Below are 19,698 nucleotides of genomic sequence, written 5' to 3' on the forward strand. Positions count from 1 at the left end.
AGAAGTAGTCCTTCACCTCCTGATCCAACTACATAGCCTATGTGACTGAACAGTGCGGGGCATCTGGCAACTGACCCCCTTCAACTGACCCCCTTCACACACACACACACACACACACACACACACACACACACACACACACACACACACACACACACACATCTCCCTCCCTCTCTCCACACACTACTTTCCACGCTCACATCCCAGGCTCAAATCGATGTGTAATGCTTGCCGTAGTTTGTCAGCTTGATTTTCTCGGGCAGGATGATGTTGACTGAGTGCTCTTCTCCAAAACTGCCTCCTCCTCCCCCTCCGCTGGTCCTCAGCAGGTGTTCTCTCTGCTGTCTGACCAGCTGGCTGTATTTGGCGTTGGCCATCCAGGCCTCGCAGCGGCTGAAGAAGACGATGGCGGTGGTGCCCAGCACCACCAGGCACGTGAGCAGGCCCAGCACGGCGAAGCAGACCAGCTGGCTGCGTGTGACCATCGCGGCGCCCGGCGCGTGCACCGTCTCCTTCAGCGTGATCTTGAGCAGCTCGCGCTCGGCCGGACGCAGCAGCTTGTGGAAGGCGTGCGCCGGGAGGCTGTAGTGCTGCGGAGACAGGCCGTCGCTGTTGCCGTGGGGCTCCGGGTGCCGGGGCTTGGGCCTGGGTTTGGGTCGGTGGCCCTGCACGGAGCAGAGCGGGCCGGCGAAGGCCGGCGGGCACAGGCAGCGGAAGCCGCTGGCACTGGTGCCGTTGAGGCAGGAGCCGCCGTTGAGGCAAGGGCTGCTGGAGCAGGGGGAGGAGGGGAGGTTGTCGCGGTCAGCCGTGCTGCTGTTTAGGCACCTGGGGCCTCCGTAACCAGGCGGGCAGGTGCAGGTGTGCCTGGGGCCGTATTCGGTGCAGATACCACCGTTGGCACAAGGGTTTGGATGGCATAGGGCAGTCTTGGTCTCACAGAGGTGCCCAGTGAAGCCAGGGGGACAGACGCAGGTGGCCTGCAGAGCAAAGCCCTGCGCGTTGTGACAGCTACCACCATTTTGGCAAACAGTACTGCAAAATAAAAAAAAACATCTTTAGCATACTGATCCTGTAAGGTCAACTCAGGTCCTATTTGTTCTTGTTCCTATATCTCCTGGGGCCCTAATGTAAATGCGGGGCAAAGGGTGAAGTCTAAATATAGTTACTTTAATAGCTATGCAGAGTCTATTTGCATATTTAATACCATGAGCAAGATCCCAAGCACAAATACTGGTGGGTGAGCTGAATGCTCTCATATGCCACATGAGAAGTTTAATTCAGACACGAGACAATTTGCTCATTGACGGACTTCGCATTTTATCCGGCATTTAAATTAGGGCTCCAGGTGCCTCCATTTTGGCAAACAGTACTACAAAAGAAAAAAAAGATGGTTTTAACTTACTTACTGATCTTGTAAGGTCAGTTTACCTTGCTGAAAAATATTATTTACAGGCAGTTCCTGTATCTCCTGTAGTTCTCAAGGTCTCAAGTTAGCAAGGTGTAAACAACAGCAGGGTTGCGAAGAATGAAATTCTTATAGACTGGTACAGTAGAGTGGCTATAATACCTATAGTATGAGCCACATTTGCATAAGGAGTCAGCTAAATAAGATATATTTAGATCAAGACAAGAGCCAGTTAAAAGTAAAGACAGAATTTCAGTTTTCTACAGACCTTGTTCAAGAACTCAATGGCAGAATTTCTTATTTTGTGTAAATGCTGATAAATCCAGATACAGCTTATATTTAACATGCAGCATAGCCTTCAAGAATTGCATCCAGCAAATATTAGGATATTGCTCAACACCCACACCACATGGTTGCTCTGGCCAAATGGTGTAAGGGCACAGCAAACAGACTGTGCCAACACTGGAGAGCTAATGTAAATGTAATTGAATTTAAACACAGATTTGGACCCGTTTCCACCATCATTTTGTCTTGAAGCCGTTTCAATTCTTCCGGTACATTTCTCCAGTCATTAAGGCAAGCATAGATCTACAACAATCTGTACATGACAAAATCCTTTGCCAAAGGGCAATCTTTGACAATCATGTATCAATATTCGGAACAATTATATTCAGTTGCTTTACTTTTAATACCTTACGATAAACAATATTTGGTTGCTTTACACTTGCTTTACAATTATTTTATGCTTAAATACCTTAATAAACAGATGCAATAATGAATGCTTTGCTAGAGCTTCCATTGATTACATTCTTTGTTTAATTTATTTTTGTAGAAAACATGCAGTCAATTATGGGCTGGAAATAAAATCCCTAAATCACACTGACAGGTTTCACAACAAAAAAGTGGAAAATGAGGAACACTGTAAATGTGCCGCATGGTTGAATCAGTTAAACAAGACACTGGCCAGTATTGGAGCCGGATGACCAATCCTTCATATCAAAATTTAATTCAAACGGGCCTCCTTTATCCCAGGTGCCTCGCTGTTCCCTAAGAAGTCATGACTCAGAGGCTGAAATGGCCATGCCATTTAATTAAAATCAGATTAGGATAGTCTGGGCTACATATACTCCCAGGGTAGTGATGTGATGAGATCTGAGGATGCCGTGGGTTTAAAGGGGGTGTCCCAGGTGACTCCTGCTGAGGGTCTACAGCAGGGAGCCGTCTGAAAGACAGCATATGTGGGGGCAGCGGACAGTCATTACCCATTCCGTTGGCACTCTCCTTTCCTCAAGTGGCAGCGCTCCCCGATGTATCCCGGGGGGCAGACGCATAGGTATCTTCCCTCGCCCGTCTCGATGCAGGTCGAGTTGCCAGAACAGGGTTTACTGGAGCAGGGGTTTGTGTCTGAGAAGAAAATACAGTAAGCGCTAGTTCAGTGAAGGAAATTAATAATTTTTCACAACCTCAGTGCAGCTTGTAGATTTATATCAGTCGTCTTTGTGCTTCTAACACATAAAACAAAAAGACACATTATCTCTCTGTCTGTCTGTCTGTCTCTTTCTCTCTCTCCTTCTCTCAGCTGTTGTATCTCTTTCCCATCAGCATCATACATAAACACAGCAAGTGTGTGTGCGTCAGAGGGAGTGTATGTGAGGTAAAGTGGGAGAACGAGAAAGGGAAAAAAAAGAATCTCATTAGTTTGTGCGAGATCTCCCAGATAAAGGGGCAACAAAAGCCTGGTATTGAGTGCAGGAGATGGCAGCAGCAGCTTGATTTCTATCCTTACACGCCACCCCGGAAAGGGCTATCGGCAAGGAGAGAGTATGCAAAGTGAGCCATGCGACCAATCCTCTGGGGCAAACTGAGATGTTTTCAATGAGACTCGGTGCGGGCTGCTCACCTTCATCACACTGGCTTCCTATCCATCCGTCCTCACACACGCACTGCCAGGGCTTGTCGCACGTCCCGTGAACACAGCCGGGGAAAGGCACACACTGGTCGCACGTCGTGCCCTGCCAGCCTGGTTTGCACCTAAAACATGTGAAAATGACGGTGGTGTGTCGTGTAAGAGCTGCTCTTGCATGCCATTCATTTTTTTGTCCTTCCACCCTGAGGCCCTTATTCAAAATATTCAAAATTGGACCTCATTAAGTAATCTCTGGATAGCTTTCCTGATAAAAGTCCAAGATGAATTGGCAGGTGTAATGGTGTTAAATCTGCTGCACTTTAGGTCAGAAAGCAATTGTTACCATGGCCACACTGTAATGGGTACCTTCCCTGAGGTAGTCACAGTAAAGGGTGCCAGATCTCCAGTGTCATTTGGGACCACACAAACACAATGAGAGACCATTAAAAAGATACAGTATGTGTCAGAAACCACAAAGAGCTACATACCTGCATGTACCATTCTCTTCACACACCCCATTATCCTTGTTACAGCCAGCAGTGCATTCCAAACCTATTTCAGGACACAGCAGTGCAACATGGAAAGAAAGGGGCAGTCATCCTTCAAACAATGTATTAGGCTGCATACTGAATCAGTCTTAGCCTTTTCCTGCACCTTCACATAAATAATTGGTAAAAAAGAATTAACAGTTAGGCTATGGTTCATGTATAGTTTAACAACAATAACAACAATAATAATAATAATAATGATAATAATAATTATAATAGGCTAATAGTGACAACAATAACAGCAACAATAGTAACAACAACAACAACAACAACAATAATAATAATAATAATAATAATAATAATAATAATAATAGGCCTACTACTAATAATAATATAAAAAATAACAACAACAAAATAATTTTAAAAAAATGATAATAACAACAACAAATTGAACGGGATGTTTTTTTTTTCTTTACCGTTGCCGATATCAGCAGTTGTGAGGCAAAACAAAAAGATCGCTAAGAAATGAAATCCACATGCGTTCATCTTTGGGTGTGTGATGTATCCAGTTTTCCTTGAAACATAAGCATGTGTGCGCTGGGAACGACAGGTAGCGGAGCTCCAAGGCATTCTGTCTCTTTTCTGAGATACCCTCACTACACAGAGGTTGTCCGGTGGTGAATCATAAGTAGGTCCGTCTTGTGAAAGTTAACGCAATTCGCCACAATGAACGTTTTGAATAAATGCAAGTTCACGATAGCTAAGAAAATCAAAACAGCTCCGTTAGGGTGAAGACACAACACAAAGGGACCATTGTCTGAAAACCAGTGACTGGAAATACAGTTAGGCTACACAAATTAGTCCTCTTGAGTCATTCGCTAATAAGTCAAAATCCAATTACTCTCTCTGATATTGTGATGTGGGAGGAGAAAGTACATAGACTAAGTGTCTTCTTTGTCCCAGCTTCCTTTGAAAAAATCATATTTTTTCCGCTTCGGGGTGATGCCAATTCCAAGGTAGTCGACTCAGGGACAATCCTGAAGAAAGAGTGTATTCAGACGGTGGAGAGGGTCCACTTTATGCTCCGCCCACATTAATCCACGGAGGAGCTGTCCAGCACCCCAACCTCCTGAACGAGCAAACAAAAGTTGCCTTAAATCACAGGGAAAGGGAAAAAGAGACTTACAATCATTCCGACAGCGAGACTGCGAGAGTGTGACGTATTACCAACAATCATATAACCTATCAAAATCTATCCTACAAAAAGCCCTTCAAGTCAAGAGCAACACTCCTTAAAAAAGCTCACGTCATCAATGTATTAATTAGCTGAAGGCTGTTGTGACTAAGATGCAATCATCCTGTTGTAATCCTATGTCCTTCAAATATTCCATTCATGATAATTTCAACATAGGCCTACTTATACACTCACACTTACTACATAGGCTACTTAAACATTTCAGTGTATGCAATCTTGTTGTTGTGTATAGTGTTTTTTTTTTTCTTTATGTGGTGTTAGTCATGTGCCCTAGACCTTATTACGCATGGAAGTCCTTCATTGACTCGTGTTCACTCTCTAACACCTCAGCAGTCGACCGAGAGCAGCGAAACCCCATCAAGAGAAATGATTTCGAGCCCTAGTGTTGTGCTACGGGTTCTGGGTTTGTCCCCACTGCCCACGATGACCTACATACAACCACAGCTGGCGAGAAATGTGTTTTCCCTTTGCAACAATATTGGCATTTTTTAAGGTTGTAACTGAATCTTTGATCTGTTAAAATATTCAATGGCATTATTATCTTTCACACACACAATAAAGGCAGATGTTTCTGGCCTAAAAACAATTAAATAATGTGATTTAACTCTAGCAGAAGTGCGAGGACAATAGGCATTATAGGACTATAAACACTGTCTAGATATTGTTATGAGATGTTAGGTTAACCTTACTGTCTTGCAAGGAATGTGGATAATGTATCGATTTGCTGTCTTCTGATCTCACTTGAGACGACTTTTATCCTGCCTCCCAAAGAGTTCTCCCTGACCTAAAAGCAGTCTCTTGTGTTTGATTGATGGCTTAAAACCTGAAAGCAAAGCTGGCACCACATAGCAAAAGCAATTTGAGGTGCTCATGGCTCAAGGTTAAACGGTGCCCTTGCCAGCCTCAATGACTGTGGTGTGATTATGATTCAGTGGGGAGAAACAGCATTGATGAGACCTGCGGATATTAAACTGAGATTTTAATTTATGTACCTGGTAAATGGCTCAGTGCCACATATTGGTGACCAGTGCCTATCTGCCCAGGAAGAGAACAGAATGTGGCTATGGCTATTCATGACTTAGCCTAGGCTTGCTTATTCTGTAGAAAACACAAAAGTGGACCTGGTTGCCTAACTGCAACATTGGATGTATTCAGGTCACATTCTGAAGTCACAAAGCTGTTTGAAATGAGGTACTCTTCACATGGCTGCCTTAAATAGCTTTGCTGTGTGTGTGTGTGTGGGGTGTGTGTGTGTGTGTGCGCGCGTGCGTGCGTGTGTGTGTGTGACTGAATTATAAGGCCTGGGGGTTTCATGCTGTAGAGTTACCGGTGTGAACAGATTTTACATGTATTAAACATGTTATATGTATTACAGAATGTACTCTAATATGGAATACATGTATATGATACAGATGCGTATACGATAAAGGTAAATGTTATCCCCACTACTAACACATCTACCATCCAGACGTTTATGCATCTGATTAGACTAGATGTTGTTTTTGGTGTGTGTGTGTGTGTGTGTGTGTGTGTGTGTGTGTGTGTGTGTGTGTGTCTGTGTGTGTGTGTGTGTGTGTGTGTTTTCCATGGACAGCTGCACTTCACGCCTCATTTAGTACTCCATCATATTAGTCCTGGACACATTTACAAAATGAGGCATGCTCTGATGCAAGACGCACCCACACAAACACCTTACACAGCTCCGTGGCTTACAGGGGCTTACACAAGGCTGCCTGAAGGAAATCTATTGAAAATAGATAGATTTCAAATCAATAGAACAGACCTACTAAAAGACGAAAAGCTGTGTATCACTGTACTGCCATTTCAGTAGTATCACTGAACATGAAGGCAAATGTTCCCATTTGAAACAGTGTGGAGTTTTATTCTGACATCTGAGAAAGTAGATGACAAGATGACACAGACACACACACACACACGCTTATTTAAATTTAGAATTTAGTGGGATGTCCAGTTCACATGTGGAGTGTTTTCGTTATCAAACGTCGGGCGGATGGCGCAACAAGGCGTCCCTAGGTTTTTTAAATCAGTCATGGATGTGTTTTCGGTGTAACGTCATTTAAACCAATGAGAATGACATTTGTCATTTCCTTTAACAGCGAGCAGTGCAACTTTAAACAGCGCATCGTTATTTGATAGTCAGCGACGCATTTGAAGGAATCTGCTTGCATGCGAGACTGTATGGAACAGGTATTCCACTAAACCATGCTTTACTAAAACCTAGCAGAGTATAGCCTACAGTACACGCATCTGCACTCGTCTATTATTTGAACTCATTGGCAAAGTGAAACTAACTTCACCGCGGTGTCATTCAACAACAAAAAAGTTATACACACTTAATTACTTTCACTATTGACTGACCATGGGGTTAGCATCAAAAAAATAGCCTGGAAAAAGCAACACTTACCCCAATAATGTTCGAATGACTGAATAAAAAACGTTTATCCTGCAGAGGAGTTGCTTACAGTACATCTTGTGACAGTGCGTCTTCAGCTGTGCTTCATTTTTGCCTCCTGCCTAATCACTTTTATTGGTCATTACCAATTTGCAAATGATGGTGAATAACTACTCATTGTGAGATATATTCCGCAATATCTTTAGATGAAAATAGGGCCCTATACGTGCTTATACACCTCACAGCACATATTACTTGCAGCACTGAATATTAGATTTGTTCATAATGAGCAGATCGATGTTACGCAGTGAAATCTATGGTTATGGTTATAGGATTTGGCAGACGCTTTTGTCCAAAGCGACATACAAATACAAAAATCTGAATGATTAATTTCTTCAGTCGTGGGAGGCACAGTTTTTTTTTTACAACCTTCCTTTAAATGAATATGTGGCAGTCAGTCGCTTTGATTAAAAAAACATTCTGCAAAATGAGATGACTGCCCAGGGGTGATTGCCACTGTGACAAACTAGAATGGAAGGTTGTTTGTCAGGACACATTTCCTGACTGAGTCTAGATCTAAGTTTTTTTTTTCCTTCAGAAAATATTCAGCAAAAAAAACCCTGAAATATGAGAGTGCAGGCCTTTTTGTCTTTCATTTCATTGAGGAGCTAGTAATTGCCTTCTAGACTAATGACCAAACTATTGTAAGTGAGCCACAAGGTCTGAAAATGAGAAGTTATTAAGGCAACATGATGCAATAGATTTGGAAATGTTCTCACCTTTTGACTGCTGTTGTTGACTTGGATGTTCTTGCTCATCTAATTTCAAATAAACTTACAGCACCTAGTATTCCTAGACAGTCTCTCATCCAAGTACTAACCAGGCCCGGCACTGTTTAGCTTCTCAGTTTAGATGTGCCTTACTGTAAGTGATGGCAGGCTGACCAAGTCTACTTCATTAATTACATGAAACCACAAAGGACATACAGTAACAGTACAAGTCACAACCAACTAGGCAGATGTATTCGAATAGCCTACTTTATGCTACATTATATTTCCATTCTATTTGGTGCTAATGTAATTTATGTGGTAAGGTTCAGGACTGATTGTAATTCAATATTTTTACATTTTTATGTTGGTCTTTTCACATAGTAACGAATCTGTAAAGTTCTCCCACCACAGCAAATTTGAGAGTTTCTGTCAAGGAAAATAAGTCCCAGCATATTATGTGATTTATAAAGGAGATTCAGTCAGCCTTTCTTTGCTGAGTCTTTGCATACCTGAGTATGCCTAATCTTTATAGGCAACTAGTCTCCGCATCATCTTCAAATTTATTTTTGTTGTAAAGGACACCTGCAGTTACTGATAGCCAACCAGGCAGCACTATGTAATTCTGTTGTTCAGGTTGGACCACCCAGTGAAAATAGAAGAAAAGCTCTCACAGTGTGACATCAAGTATATCGCCAAAAGCCTTCAGCATAATAGGATAGCAAGCTGTGCTGCCAGGCCAGCGATGCTGTTGTTGGTGATTACAAGGTTCTGCATGCCTTTTATGTAGTTCGCTAGTTTTAGATCAAAGTTCTTAACAGCTGCTCTCTGGGTTTGATGTGTAACAGTGGATAGTACAGTATGCTACATGTGAAGACCAGTGAAATATTCTCTTCAGTTTACTCTAAAGTGGAGCTCACTGTTCTATTTCAAAAACAACACACACGAGTATTGGTGCATTTCGTTTCTGTACTGATATGTGGCTGAAACCAATTGTACCCTGGCACTTATTAAAATATTAGTGTGCAGTATGTAGAATGGCCACAGTTGACTCTCTTAAAAAGACTTGAATTTCCCTTGGGCCAAGCATCATGTAACAGGAAGTTCAAGATCAAAGCATCTGCCATCTGATTTAGGACCCTTCGACTCCTACACTGGGCTAATAACTTAAGTTATTAACTGAGCTATCTCCCTTTCTTGAAATAGAGCTGAATTATGCTAATTATGCTTTTTTTCACAAAAGACTAGAAACTCACCAGGTTATCTGCAGTTTAGAAACAGGAGACAGACAACTCTCCCAGGGAGCCTGGTGTAGTCTTGACAGAGTGCGGTAGCTTTCTTCATTTCAGCTTTGCTCTCTGAGCGATGATGCTGTGACATACTGGAGTGCAGAGGAGATAAAGTCAGAGGCATAACAACTCGAGCTGCTCCGCCGGCCTCTGCTAATGTTTTAATGTTTTCTGCCTCTCTGCTTAAAGGTTCCCTCTGGATATACTCAAAACAGCGAAAATTGCACACTTGTGTCAGCCATCGGCCAAAGGCTAACACACCTAAAGAATTTGGCTCAAACATGTGTGTGTGTGTGTGTGTGTGTGTTGCTATTCTGCTGTATATTGCATTGTTTTGTCTGTGTTATATGTGACATACCTGTTTCTTCATGAACCTCTAATTGGCTCTTGTGTGTGGTCTCTCTTTGTCTACGCCAGGGGTGTCAAACTCATTTTGGTTCAGGGGCCACATACAGCCCATCTGATCTCAAGTGGGCCGGACCAGTGAAATAATTGCAAAACATCCAAAACATCCACAGCTTAGTTTTTTTCAGTAGGCTATGCTTTACCCTTCAGCCTACATTTGTAGCCTACATAATCACAAGGGATATATTAGATTATTACACATTTATCCAGAGAGGCCAATGAAATTGAAATAAAATGCATTTCACTCTCATAAACAACTGGTTTATTTTTATAGTTGAGTGGATAGGCCTACATTTTTACATCTGACCACCTGAACCAACTCACCACACTAAACTCAAGTGGGAGCTATGAAGAAAGTTAACATCCTGCCTTAAAAATGTAAATGTGCAAATGTATGAAAAATAAAATGAATTTAACAAACAAGTTAGCAGTGCATGAGCAATACGATCAACTGATACGATTAGGTTACATCAGATCAAATAATTTTGTAGGCTAGGTGGTGATGCTGTGTAATAGTCTATCCACCATAAAGGCCAGATCCTGCACCCATTCCGGGCATTTAAATTGCTACTGGTCTGCCTTTTTTCTCCAAGAACTGTCCAATTTCCTCTCGTAGTTCAAAGAAACGCTTGAGTACGGCACCTCGGCTTAACCACCGTACTACAGCGTGGTATGTATGGTAAGCCAGACAGAATGCCATTATCACTAAGAAAACAGTCAAACTGACGGTGAGTCAGACCTCGCGACCTGATTAAATTTAGTTTGCACAACCACACTTTAACAAGTTTAGTGTTTTACAACACAGCACTTCCTGGTGCAAAATACAATAAAATGCCCAAACATCTTGTCCTCCGTTTGCAGGCTGCACTTTGTCTCTGAATTTTGTCGCAACGCCTGCTTTTCTCCCGGCAATTTTGACATCGTCAGAAATGTATTCTCTACAAGTCTGGGCCGGATTAAACCATCTAGCGGGCCGCATCCGGCCCGCGGGCTGTATGTTTGACACCCCTGGTCTACGCGCACATATGCGCACGCGTATTCACGCACACGCGCACACAAACACACACGCACACACAGGGCCGGAGTGGGGCCACTTTTCAGCCCGGGAGTTTCAGGGCCAAGATCGGCCCACTTTTTTAGTGGTGGTGAAAATTGGATAAATAAGGCAACATTTCAGCTCTTATCCTGTAGTTTTTATTATAGGCTACCAATATTCCACTATTCCACAAGGATAGGTTGATAAGTTAACAAAAACAGGAAGCAAGAAATAAAGCATTTGAAATGTATCCCACAATTCCACTAAGAGGCATATTGAACTACTGTATTGTTTACATGTTTTTTTCTGCATGGGTCAGCTATCATGTTGTTGTTTGGGGATTTGCTCCTTTACTACACCCACTTCTGAGCAAACAAGGCATATATGTTGATCATACCCTACTGCTGTCATATAGCCTACTACTCTTTCTTACATAAAATAACTTTAATTCATATGGTTAACTCTATTATCCTTTCTACTTGTCCCTGTAGTCATAGCTAATTTCAGGCTCATCATTTTCAGCGGGGGACTGGCTGATCTGCTGCTCAGAGGCTACTTTTGTTTTTATGCCTAGGCTATACACAGATCAAGCTTGAGTTGTGTTATCAATATTTGCATAATATTTGCAAAGTCTATGAATCGCCATATTGGATGATACAAAAAGGCTAATATTTTAATTAATTTAATATGTTACTTGCGAATAGGTTGACAACGCTACAACGTCCAGTAAGTTATTAGCCCAATTACGCCGTTATAATCTATCTCTCTTTACCAGTTGCCACTTATGTCTGTCCTCTAAGTTTGGCACATTTGGCAGCATTTTCTTCCAATACTTTTCGTCTTTTTTTCCTGGCCATGGCCTCATGGCCAGGCTTGGAATTTCACCATTCTGGGGGCAAGGCCACTTGGCCTTCAGTTGGGCATATTTGGTGGGGGGCACAAAGGCCACATGTCAGGGCACCAAGGCCAAAGTTAACTATACAGTAGTAGGCTATAAAAATGATCAAAGTTGTATTTAGCCTATTCACTGCAGTAGACCTGCATCACTGTATGAAACATTACAAAAACATGAAACATGACATATTACATATAACTGTAAATCATCTGATCATCTAATAAAAACAGATATCTAGGCTATATATAACATTTATTTTATAGACCCTTTCATGGAATTTTCATTATCAGCATCATAGTTGGCCCCACAAGACTTCCTTTTTAACATTCCATATGAAGAGGAAGTAGATTGGGGCCCAAATAGAATGTTCAAGCTTTGTTTTTGTTTACCTTGTTGAAAGGGTCCATATTTGTCCTGCTATGAAATCATGTATTGAACAATTTAAATGTAGCACAGCTCAGCTTTAAGAAACTCAAATAGCCTAGATGCATGCTTAGCATTTTGTGATCATTAAGGCTACTTTCACAAACTCTTAGTCAGCTGTCCTCTGATTTACCAATATCTAGGCGATTTTTGTAACATTTATTTTGTATTTGGCCCGTTATGAAATCATGTGGAACAATTTAAACACATTGTAAAACTTAAAGCCCAAATTTGGAATTTCGAAATTTACTGCAAATTCAAAACTGGATTACTCTGGAACGGCTAACTGTACAGGGGACTGCTTTACACCTTTGTGTTCGGTAAGGTCTGCTGTTTATTCTGATATGTGGTTTGTCATGTGTTAAAAGAAGGGTTCGTGAAGTATTCCACCGAGATGAATGGGTAGGGAGATCATGGACGCAAAACCTTCAGTAGAATGTATGATTAAATTGAATTATATTATTTACTTTTCTCGCGAACCGTTCAACACAGCAATTATCGGCTAACATCGTTTAAAAGATACTTGTGATGTCTGTGTGATGAATAGGCTACTTCGTGAGTAGTTCAACTGAGAAGAATGGGTGAATTTGGACTCACTTTCTTGCGCTGTCACTTTCTCCACTGCGTAAAAGACTAAATTAATTTGCGCTGTGAATGCTAAGATTATTTTGACAGGCCACAGGCTAAATAAAAATCGCTATTAGTAGGACACAAAGCAGAATATTGAAAGAAGGGGGCACCAAGGCCACCGTGGCCTGTAAACCTATGATTTTCAAAGGGGCTTCACTGCCAACGCAAGGGGCTACGATGGCCATGGCCGTCGTGGCCGCCGTGAAATTCCTACCCTGCATGGCGTCTTTCTACCATCCATCCTCCCTGACGCTTATCACTACGGAAGGGCCAGCCCGGCTGGTAGGCTATCTGAGAAAACTTTTTAGGAAAGACGGGCTATATGGACCCAACCAATTAACTTTTCTTGGGAGGGGAGAACAACCCATGCAGAGGCTGCGGTGTTAGGCATAGAATGCGAACGTGTGTAGCCAACTTTAAGAGAAGATAGATTAACGTGACAAATGTCAATATTTTTCCCTCGACCGGCCCAAAAGTGAAGCGGCCCACCGGGAATTCTCCCGATTCTCCCGATTACCCACTCCGGGCCTGCCCACACACACACACACACACACACGCACACACACACACACACACACACCATGTGACACTTTCCAATCACAAAACAAGCTTGAGAGCTCCCAGCATGCTCATCCACCCTACAATCAGCCTACTGCCTCCTCTTCTCCAAGTTGTTTTCACAGCAGGACACCAGGAACGCTGAGGAAGATTCATCATAGAGATTCATCAGAGAGATTTTCTCAACACATGCCTCTCTACGTGAGTTGACTAAGCTAATAAGATCACAGGATGAAGTTCTGTTTTGTGTGTTGCCATTTATTTGCTAAAGTATAATGCATATCCAGTCAAGTTACTTTTAAAACAACAGACGTTGAAACAAAGAGTTTTCTACTGGAGGTATATATATGAATTTTAATATATATATATAAAGGAATGAGAGAGAAAGAATGAGACTAAATAGAAAGTATTTAAGATGTATTTGATGCTCTAATGGCCTGTGTTCCATTTCGAAGAGGTTCCATTCACTCACACTGAGCTGTGAAGGATGAGAGCACAAACGAGTGTGGCCTTATAATCCTGTTGCATTGTACATTCAGTGTTGCACCAGCAACTCCAGTGCCTGTAGCATCTATTCATTCAAATTGACCTTGCTGTAGCAAATACTTACACCGTCAACTATAGTTGTGTATCGCTGTGTACTGTGGCCTTCAGCTGATCCAAAGAAAGGGATTCATAAAAAATAGTTTTTGTATTCAGTTATCTTTCAATCTTCAAAAAACACATTTTCCTCGTCCTTGTTGAATATTTTTTTAATGATAATGCTTCATTCTTCAAAGCACACCTAGGAACATCTGTTCATATTGCCACCGGTGGAAGGTATGCTTTGAGAAATGCTTTTATTTGCATCTTTCTCTCTTTATCACAACAGAATGTTCTGAAAATGTCTTCTCACAGTAAGTGTAGTCACATCCCATTCTGAGTGCTGCCGTGCTGTTTGAAATGTGATTTTAGATGTGCTCATTTAAAAGACAGAAAGGATGTGTTCTATGTGTGAAGGAAGTGCAGCCACACGTGCATTTGATTGCCTCTGTGACAAAGTCCAAAAATAACTACACAGGTCTTTGGCGTCATTGCTGATGAGTATGGGGCGCCAAATGTAATATGCCTTATTTCGTGGACAGAATGACTTTTGTGTGACGAAATACATATATTCATTACGAAACCATGTTACATCGTAACGCCTTTTGTCCACGGCACAAATTGGTTTGCATTGTGTCCACGAAACACTGAAGAGAGCACATTATTTCGTGGACGAAATTGACTAGTGGCCTTTTCCTTTCGTGGACATAATGCTGAATGCACTATTCACTGTCGTAGACGAAATAAACTTTTTTTTGGTCAAAAGTAATTCTGTCTATGTAAATACGGAATGTACCTACACGCATCATTCTGTGTAGCCTATCCCATTTCAATTTCGTCCACAAAAGTATTGTGTTGTGTTACAGAAGGCATTCCGTCCACGCAATAGTAACTTGATAACTTACGAAATGTGACATATGCTTTCATTCTGTGTCACAGTGTGCAAAGTATCATGTTTCACGTTTGTAGTGTTTTAATGCATTTATTTGTGTTCTGTGTGCTGTGTTTTGTTTTGCTTCACGTGTGGACTTTGATATTCCCGTCACGGCTGTCCCAAATCAAACTGACAATTAACAAAGACCCAAAGACTCACAATCGAACCTATAGGAAGGGGGCTGCTTAATTTAATGAGGGGGAACAGGTGTGTGGGAGTGTTTCTCTCCCTATATTTGCAGGATTGGCAGGCACAGAGGCAGGGCCGTTTCAAGGAATTTGGGGGCCCCAAGCAAAATGGACATGGAGGCCCCCCCACCGCACGCAAAGCCTACAGGAACCACCGCATAGCCATACAGTTTAAGTTCACCCACAGTTTATATAAATACAAAATTTTGACAGTGCAAATACTGCAGTTGCATATATATACTGTGCATTAGTTTTGAACATTTTGAACATTTGCAAAAACACCACCGTACCATAAAATCCAATATAAATGTAAAAAAGTGCACAATAACTAAATCCAACATACTTAAACACACACACACACACTCACATTAACATTTTTCAGTTCTCACAAAGTGAGAAAATAAAACACTGCCACCTTATGCAGAAAAAAGATGCATTGTTCAAACTATAAAGAGTGCAGGTTGTATGGCAATTTAAAAATCCAACATAAATACAAGTACACACACACACACACACACACACACACACACACACACACACATAAGATTAACCTTTCAGGCCATCTTCATCAGTGGAGGTATCCTTAGGAAGAGCCTGATGGCTGAGAAATGTAAGCAAAGCACCTTGAGGGAGAAAGAAAATATATGTTAGCATTTCCATATTTTGATATTTAGAAGGGATGCAGCTGCTTTCACAACTACCAATGCTTACTGTAAAAACATCCCAAGCTAATGTTATACATTGGCCTCGGCCTACTTGTAGCTTAACATAGCATGCATTCTGCTGTTTGAGAATTAGACAGACGCACCTGGTGCTTTAAAGACAGTAAACAGCTGGCGTGCATGAATACTACTAGACATGAATGTTCCAGTCTGCTTTGACGCACGGAATTTATCGTGTGGTTTTCCTAACCCCCATTTTGTAAATAGATTATCACGGTCGAATAGTTAGTATAGCAGAGAAGCTATGCCACTTTCATCAAAACCTATTACAAAGCTATAGCAATGTTATGTCATTAAATACGATAAACAGTGATTCTGGAACAGATCTGCGTCTTCCTTATCCCGTTAATAAACATATTACAGTATGTAACCATATTCGTCCGTTCGGGGAAAAAAAAGTTGCGCTAACTAGTTTGTTACAAGCAGCATAGGCCGTCAGGCAGGTAGTTAAAGGAACCGTATGTAAGAAATGTATTTCACTTAATCATAAAATAGCCCTGATATGTCACTAGACATTAAGAAATCATGTTTATTTCAAATACTTATATCACTGACAACAGTAGTCCGGCCAGGATATTGTCATTTAAAAAGTGAAGTTGCAGCCCTCAACTGATGTTGATGTTGTGTTTTGTCATGTCATGTCGTGTTTTGGCCTGATGCGCCACCCTCCACCTAACTACTAATCACAAAGTCAGTAGTGTTTCGGCATCTGGGTTGGCAACCTTAAGTCAGGGGGGAGGGGGAGGGGATACACCGCCCTACAGTAATTTGAAAGTGATTGCAATACTGGTTTTGGCCACAATCTTACATATGGTTCCTTTAACATAAACATTTTTTGCTAGGCTAGCCTTCCTGCTGCGACATTACACCATTTGTACAAGACAAGTAGAGCTATTTTATCCAGTGTAATTTATCACTTACCACTACCTTGTTTTTTATTGTCATCCGCTTCCTTTCTCTTCTGGCTTCCGGACGCATAACCGGACGCTTTATATTTTCGCGGCAGCAGCAGAGACCCCCTTGAGGGGGATCCCGGTATTGCCGGTAACAGTGTCGTTGCACTTTACTGCATTGACTATCAAAGGGGCGCTCACAGTTTGTCGTTGCATTTTATTCTTAACCAGTCGTTGTCTTGGGGCTCCTGGCCAGCTCGGGGCCCCAAGCAATTGCTTGGTTTGCTTGCCTTCTAGCGGGCCTGCACAGAGGAGGTATCAAGTCAGAACTGCAAAAGACACAGCGGCCGAGCCAGAGGTGGCCTACCCAGCCGGACACACAGCAGAGGATTTCGGCATCCACGCAAAAGCTATATTCCGGGTGGCAGATTTGGTCTGCAACCGGCAATGTGAGTAGCTCCTTTTTTGCCTCGAACAACATAACGTGTATTAGCGGTGGTAGTCTGCTCCGTACTGCCAAAAGTCTCCTTTGTTTCAGCTGAGTGATTACATCGCTGCTGGTGATCGGGTGGAGAGCTGAGTAGCCTACGATCTGTGGAGGACTTACGGGAAGGTACCGAGCGATTGGAACATGTGTGGGTTGCTGTGCGGATGACTGCTTGGCTAGGCTAGGCCGGAGAACACTGAAGCTACTGACTCGCCTGCTGCTTGCTTGCTCGTTTGTTTACTGCTGTGCTGTGCTGTGCTGACTGGGGACTGCTGTGTGGGGTCTGGCGCTGCTGGTGGTTGGCGGCGGTATTACTGGCTGTGGTCTCTTGTTTTATTACAGTGTTGTATTTGATGTACATTTTAACTGTGAATTCAATGTGATTGACTGTTTATTTATATTTAATTTAATACATTTGTAATACGAGTATGAGCCCCTTGCCTCATTGATTAATTGCACTGCCTATTGCTGTCTGGTCACGGGCAGCCTTAAGGCTATTAATAAGCTGGTGACGTGGACAAAATGCATAATAGAATCACGTACAATACATTTCATGAGTCAGCAGTATACGAAATGAATTGTGTCACGATAATTTCATTACGTGGACGAAATGCATAAGAGAATCACGAAATCAATTTTGTGACCTGCTAAAATGGCCTACATTTCGTGAGTCAGCAGTTTGCGGAATGAATTAGCCAGTGGGTCCCATTTAGAAGTGGCACTCGCGCGCCTCCCGTTATTCAGAGCTGCGTGAAATGTATTGCAACTTTTCGCCATGAGGTGGCAGCTTAAGTCCGCTGTAGCATTACCGATAAACAGTGCAGCTGGCTGCATTCAGAGGTAGTGTGATTGGCAATCCGCGGACCGGTGCCAGGCCGTGCTGGACCTAGCCGGTCCGCGAAAAGCAACATGCATAGGCTTTCTCTGAATGATCTATGATCTTAAAACTATGAGCCTCTTCGACGAGTAGATTGATGGTCCACTGGACCACGAATTTAGGCTAGATTAGGCCTATGCCCGGTGCTTCTGTCTGTTAATTTTGCGCCACAACAGCTGGAACCGCGGACCGAAAGAAAAATAAACTACATGTTTCTCTGATACATAGGCCTCATCAAATATAGAGGCATAATATTAGCCTAGGTGGTAGTGGTACGCTGTGCGTGATCATTTAAAGTCTATGCGTGTCTGTGCAAGTGAAACTGACAAACTCGTGGGTAGGTTAAGCAACGATATTTAAAACAATGAATGAAGTGGATTCCTGTAATGTTCATGAAAACAGTATAGCGATTGGATAGCCTAATAAATCGCGACTTGTACTAACAGTAGGCCTAGCTTATATCGTCTCGCTGGAGTGCGCGCATATAGGCCTACCAATCGCTATGCCTACTTGCCCGTCCAAATAGAGGGCTTTCCTTTGTTTCACGGAGCTCTGAATAACGGGAGGCGCGAATGAAGTGGCCACTTCTAAATGGTAAGCTACCCACTGGCTACTGTAATTCATTCCGCAAACTGCTGACTCACGAACTGTAGGCTATTTTAGCAGTCACAAAACTGATTTTGTGATTCTATTATGCATTTCATCCACGTAATGAAATTATCGTCACACATAATTCATTACGTAAACTGCTGACTCATGGAATGTATTGTAGCAGGTCACAAAACCGATTTCGTGATTCTGTTATGCATTTCGTCCACGTAATGAAATTATCGTGACATAATATATTTCGTAAACTGCTGACTCACGAAATGTATTGTACGTGATTCTATTATGCATTTCGTCCACAGAATGAAAGCATATGTCACTAAATGCATTTCCTAAGTTATTAAGTTACTATTGCGTGGACGGAATGCCTTCTGTAACACAACTAGACTTGTAGTCAAGACCGCCTAAACTGAGACCAAGACACTACCAAGACCAGAGGGTATCAAGACCGAGACCAAGGCCAAGACAGACTGAGTCAAGACCAAGACAAAGTCGAGACGAGACCGAGACGAGACCTAGACCGAGACCAAAAAAAAAAAACTTGCAATTTGCAGAATGCTTCTTTCTTGCCCCTGGACTGCAAATTTCTTTATGTTCCGTGAATGCAAATTTAATGATGGCGGAATTCGCTGACATTATTATTACTAGGCCTGACTGGGACTGACAGCTACGACGTAAACCTAACGTTTCGCGCTGGCTACACTTGCGTCTTTTGATTGGATGAGCGCCAGTTTCTTAATCACAACAAAATATATGTATGTCATTGATTGGTTGCATTTGAAAGGCTGCATTTGAAGGGCGTGAAAGGCGAAATAATTTAATGTTGCATTATCGCATGTTATGTTTTGTATCATGGTCGCAAGACCAAGACAATGAGACCAAGACAAGACCGAGGGATCCGAGACCAAGACAAGACCAAGACCAAAGACGGTCGAGACT

General features: G+C 42.3%; 1 protein-coding gene across 1 annotated transcript; it reads right to left on the reverse strand.

Moving 5' to 3' along the window:
- Window positions 1-209: 209 nt before the first annotated feature.
- On the reverse strand, window positions 210-17,637 carry dlk1 (delta like non-canonical Notch ligand 1). Its single transcript, XM_076299818.1, has 5 exons — window positions 17,487-17,637; window positions 3,800-3,863; window positions 3,306-3,436; window positions 2,668-2,809; window positions 210-1,032 (listed from the first exon to the last, which is right to left on the reverse strand). The coding sequence occupies exons 1-5, from the start codon at window positions 17,635-17,637 to the stop codon at window positions 210-212; spliced, it is 1,311 nt and encodes a 436-aa protein (XP_076155933.1).
- Window positions 17,638-19,698: the final 2,061 nt, after the last annotated feature.

This window comes from Alosa pseudoharengus, unplaced genomic scaffold, assembly GCF_046254945.1.
Source record: "Alosa pseudoharengus isolate Yale_2024_CS ecotype anadromous, Long Island Sound unplaced genomic scaffold, YU_APseudo_1.1 YU_APseudo_1.1_scf_22, whole genome shotgun sequence".
Taxonomy (NCBI): Eukaryota; Metazoa; Chordata; class Actinopteri; order Clupeiformes; family Clupeidae; genus Alosa; species Alosa pseudoharengus.

Bases quoted from the DNA above. Each gene is read 5' to 3' on its own strand.
- dlk1 (XM_076299818.1), bottom strand. From the start codon at position 17,637: ATGTACATCAAATACAACACTGTAATAAAACAAGAGACCACAGCCAGT. The intron at 3,864-17,486 runs GTCAGTAGCTTC...GTCCTGAAATAG, and splicing joins AGCAAGCAAGCAGCAGGCGA to GTTTGGAATGCACTGCTGGC. The intron at 2,810-3,305 runs GTGAGCAGCCCG...TTTTCTTCTCAG, and splicing joins AGGAAGCCAGTGTGATGAAG to ACACAAACCCCTGCTCCAGT.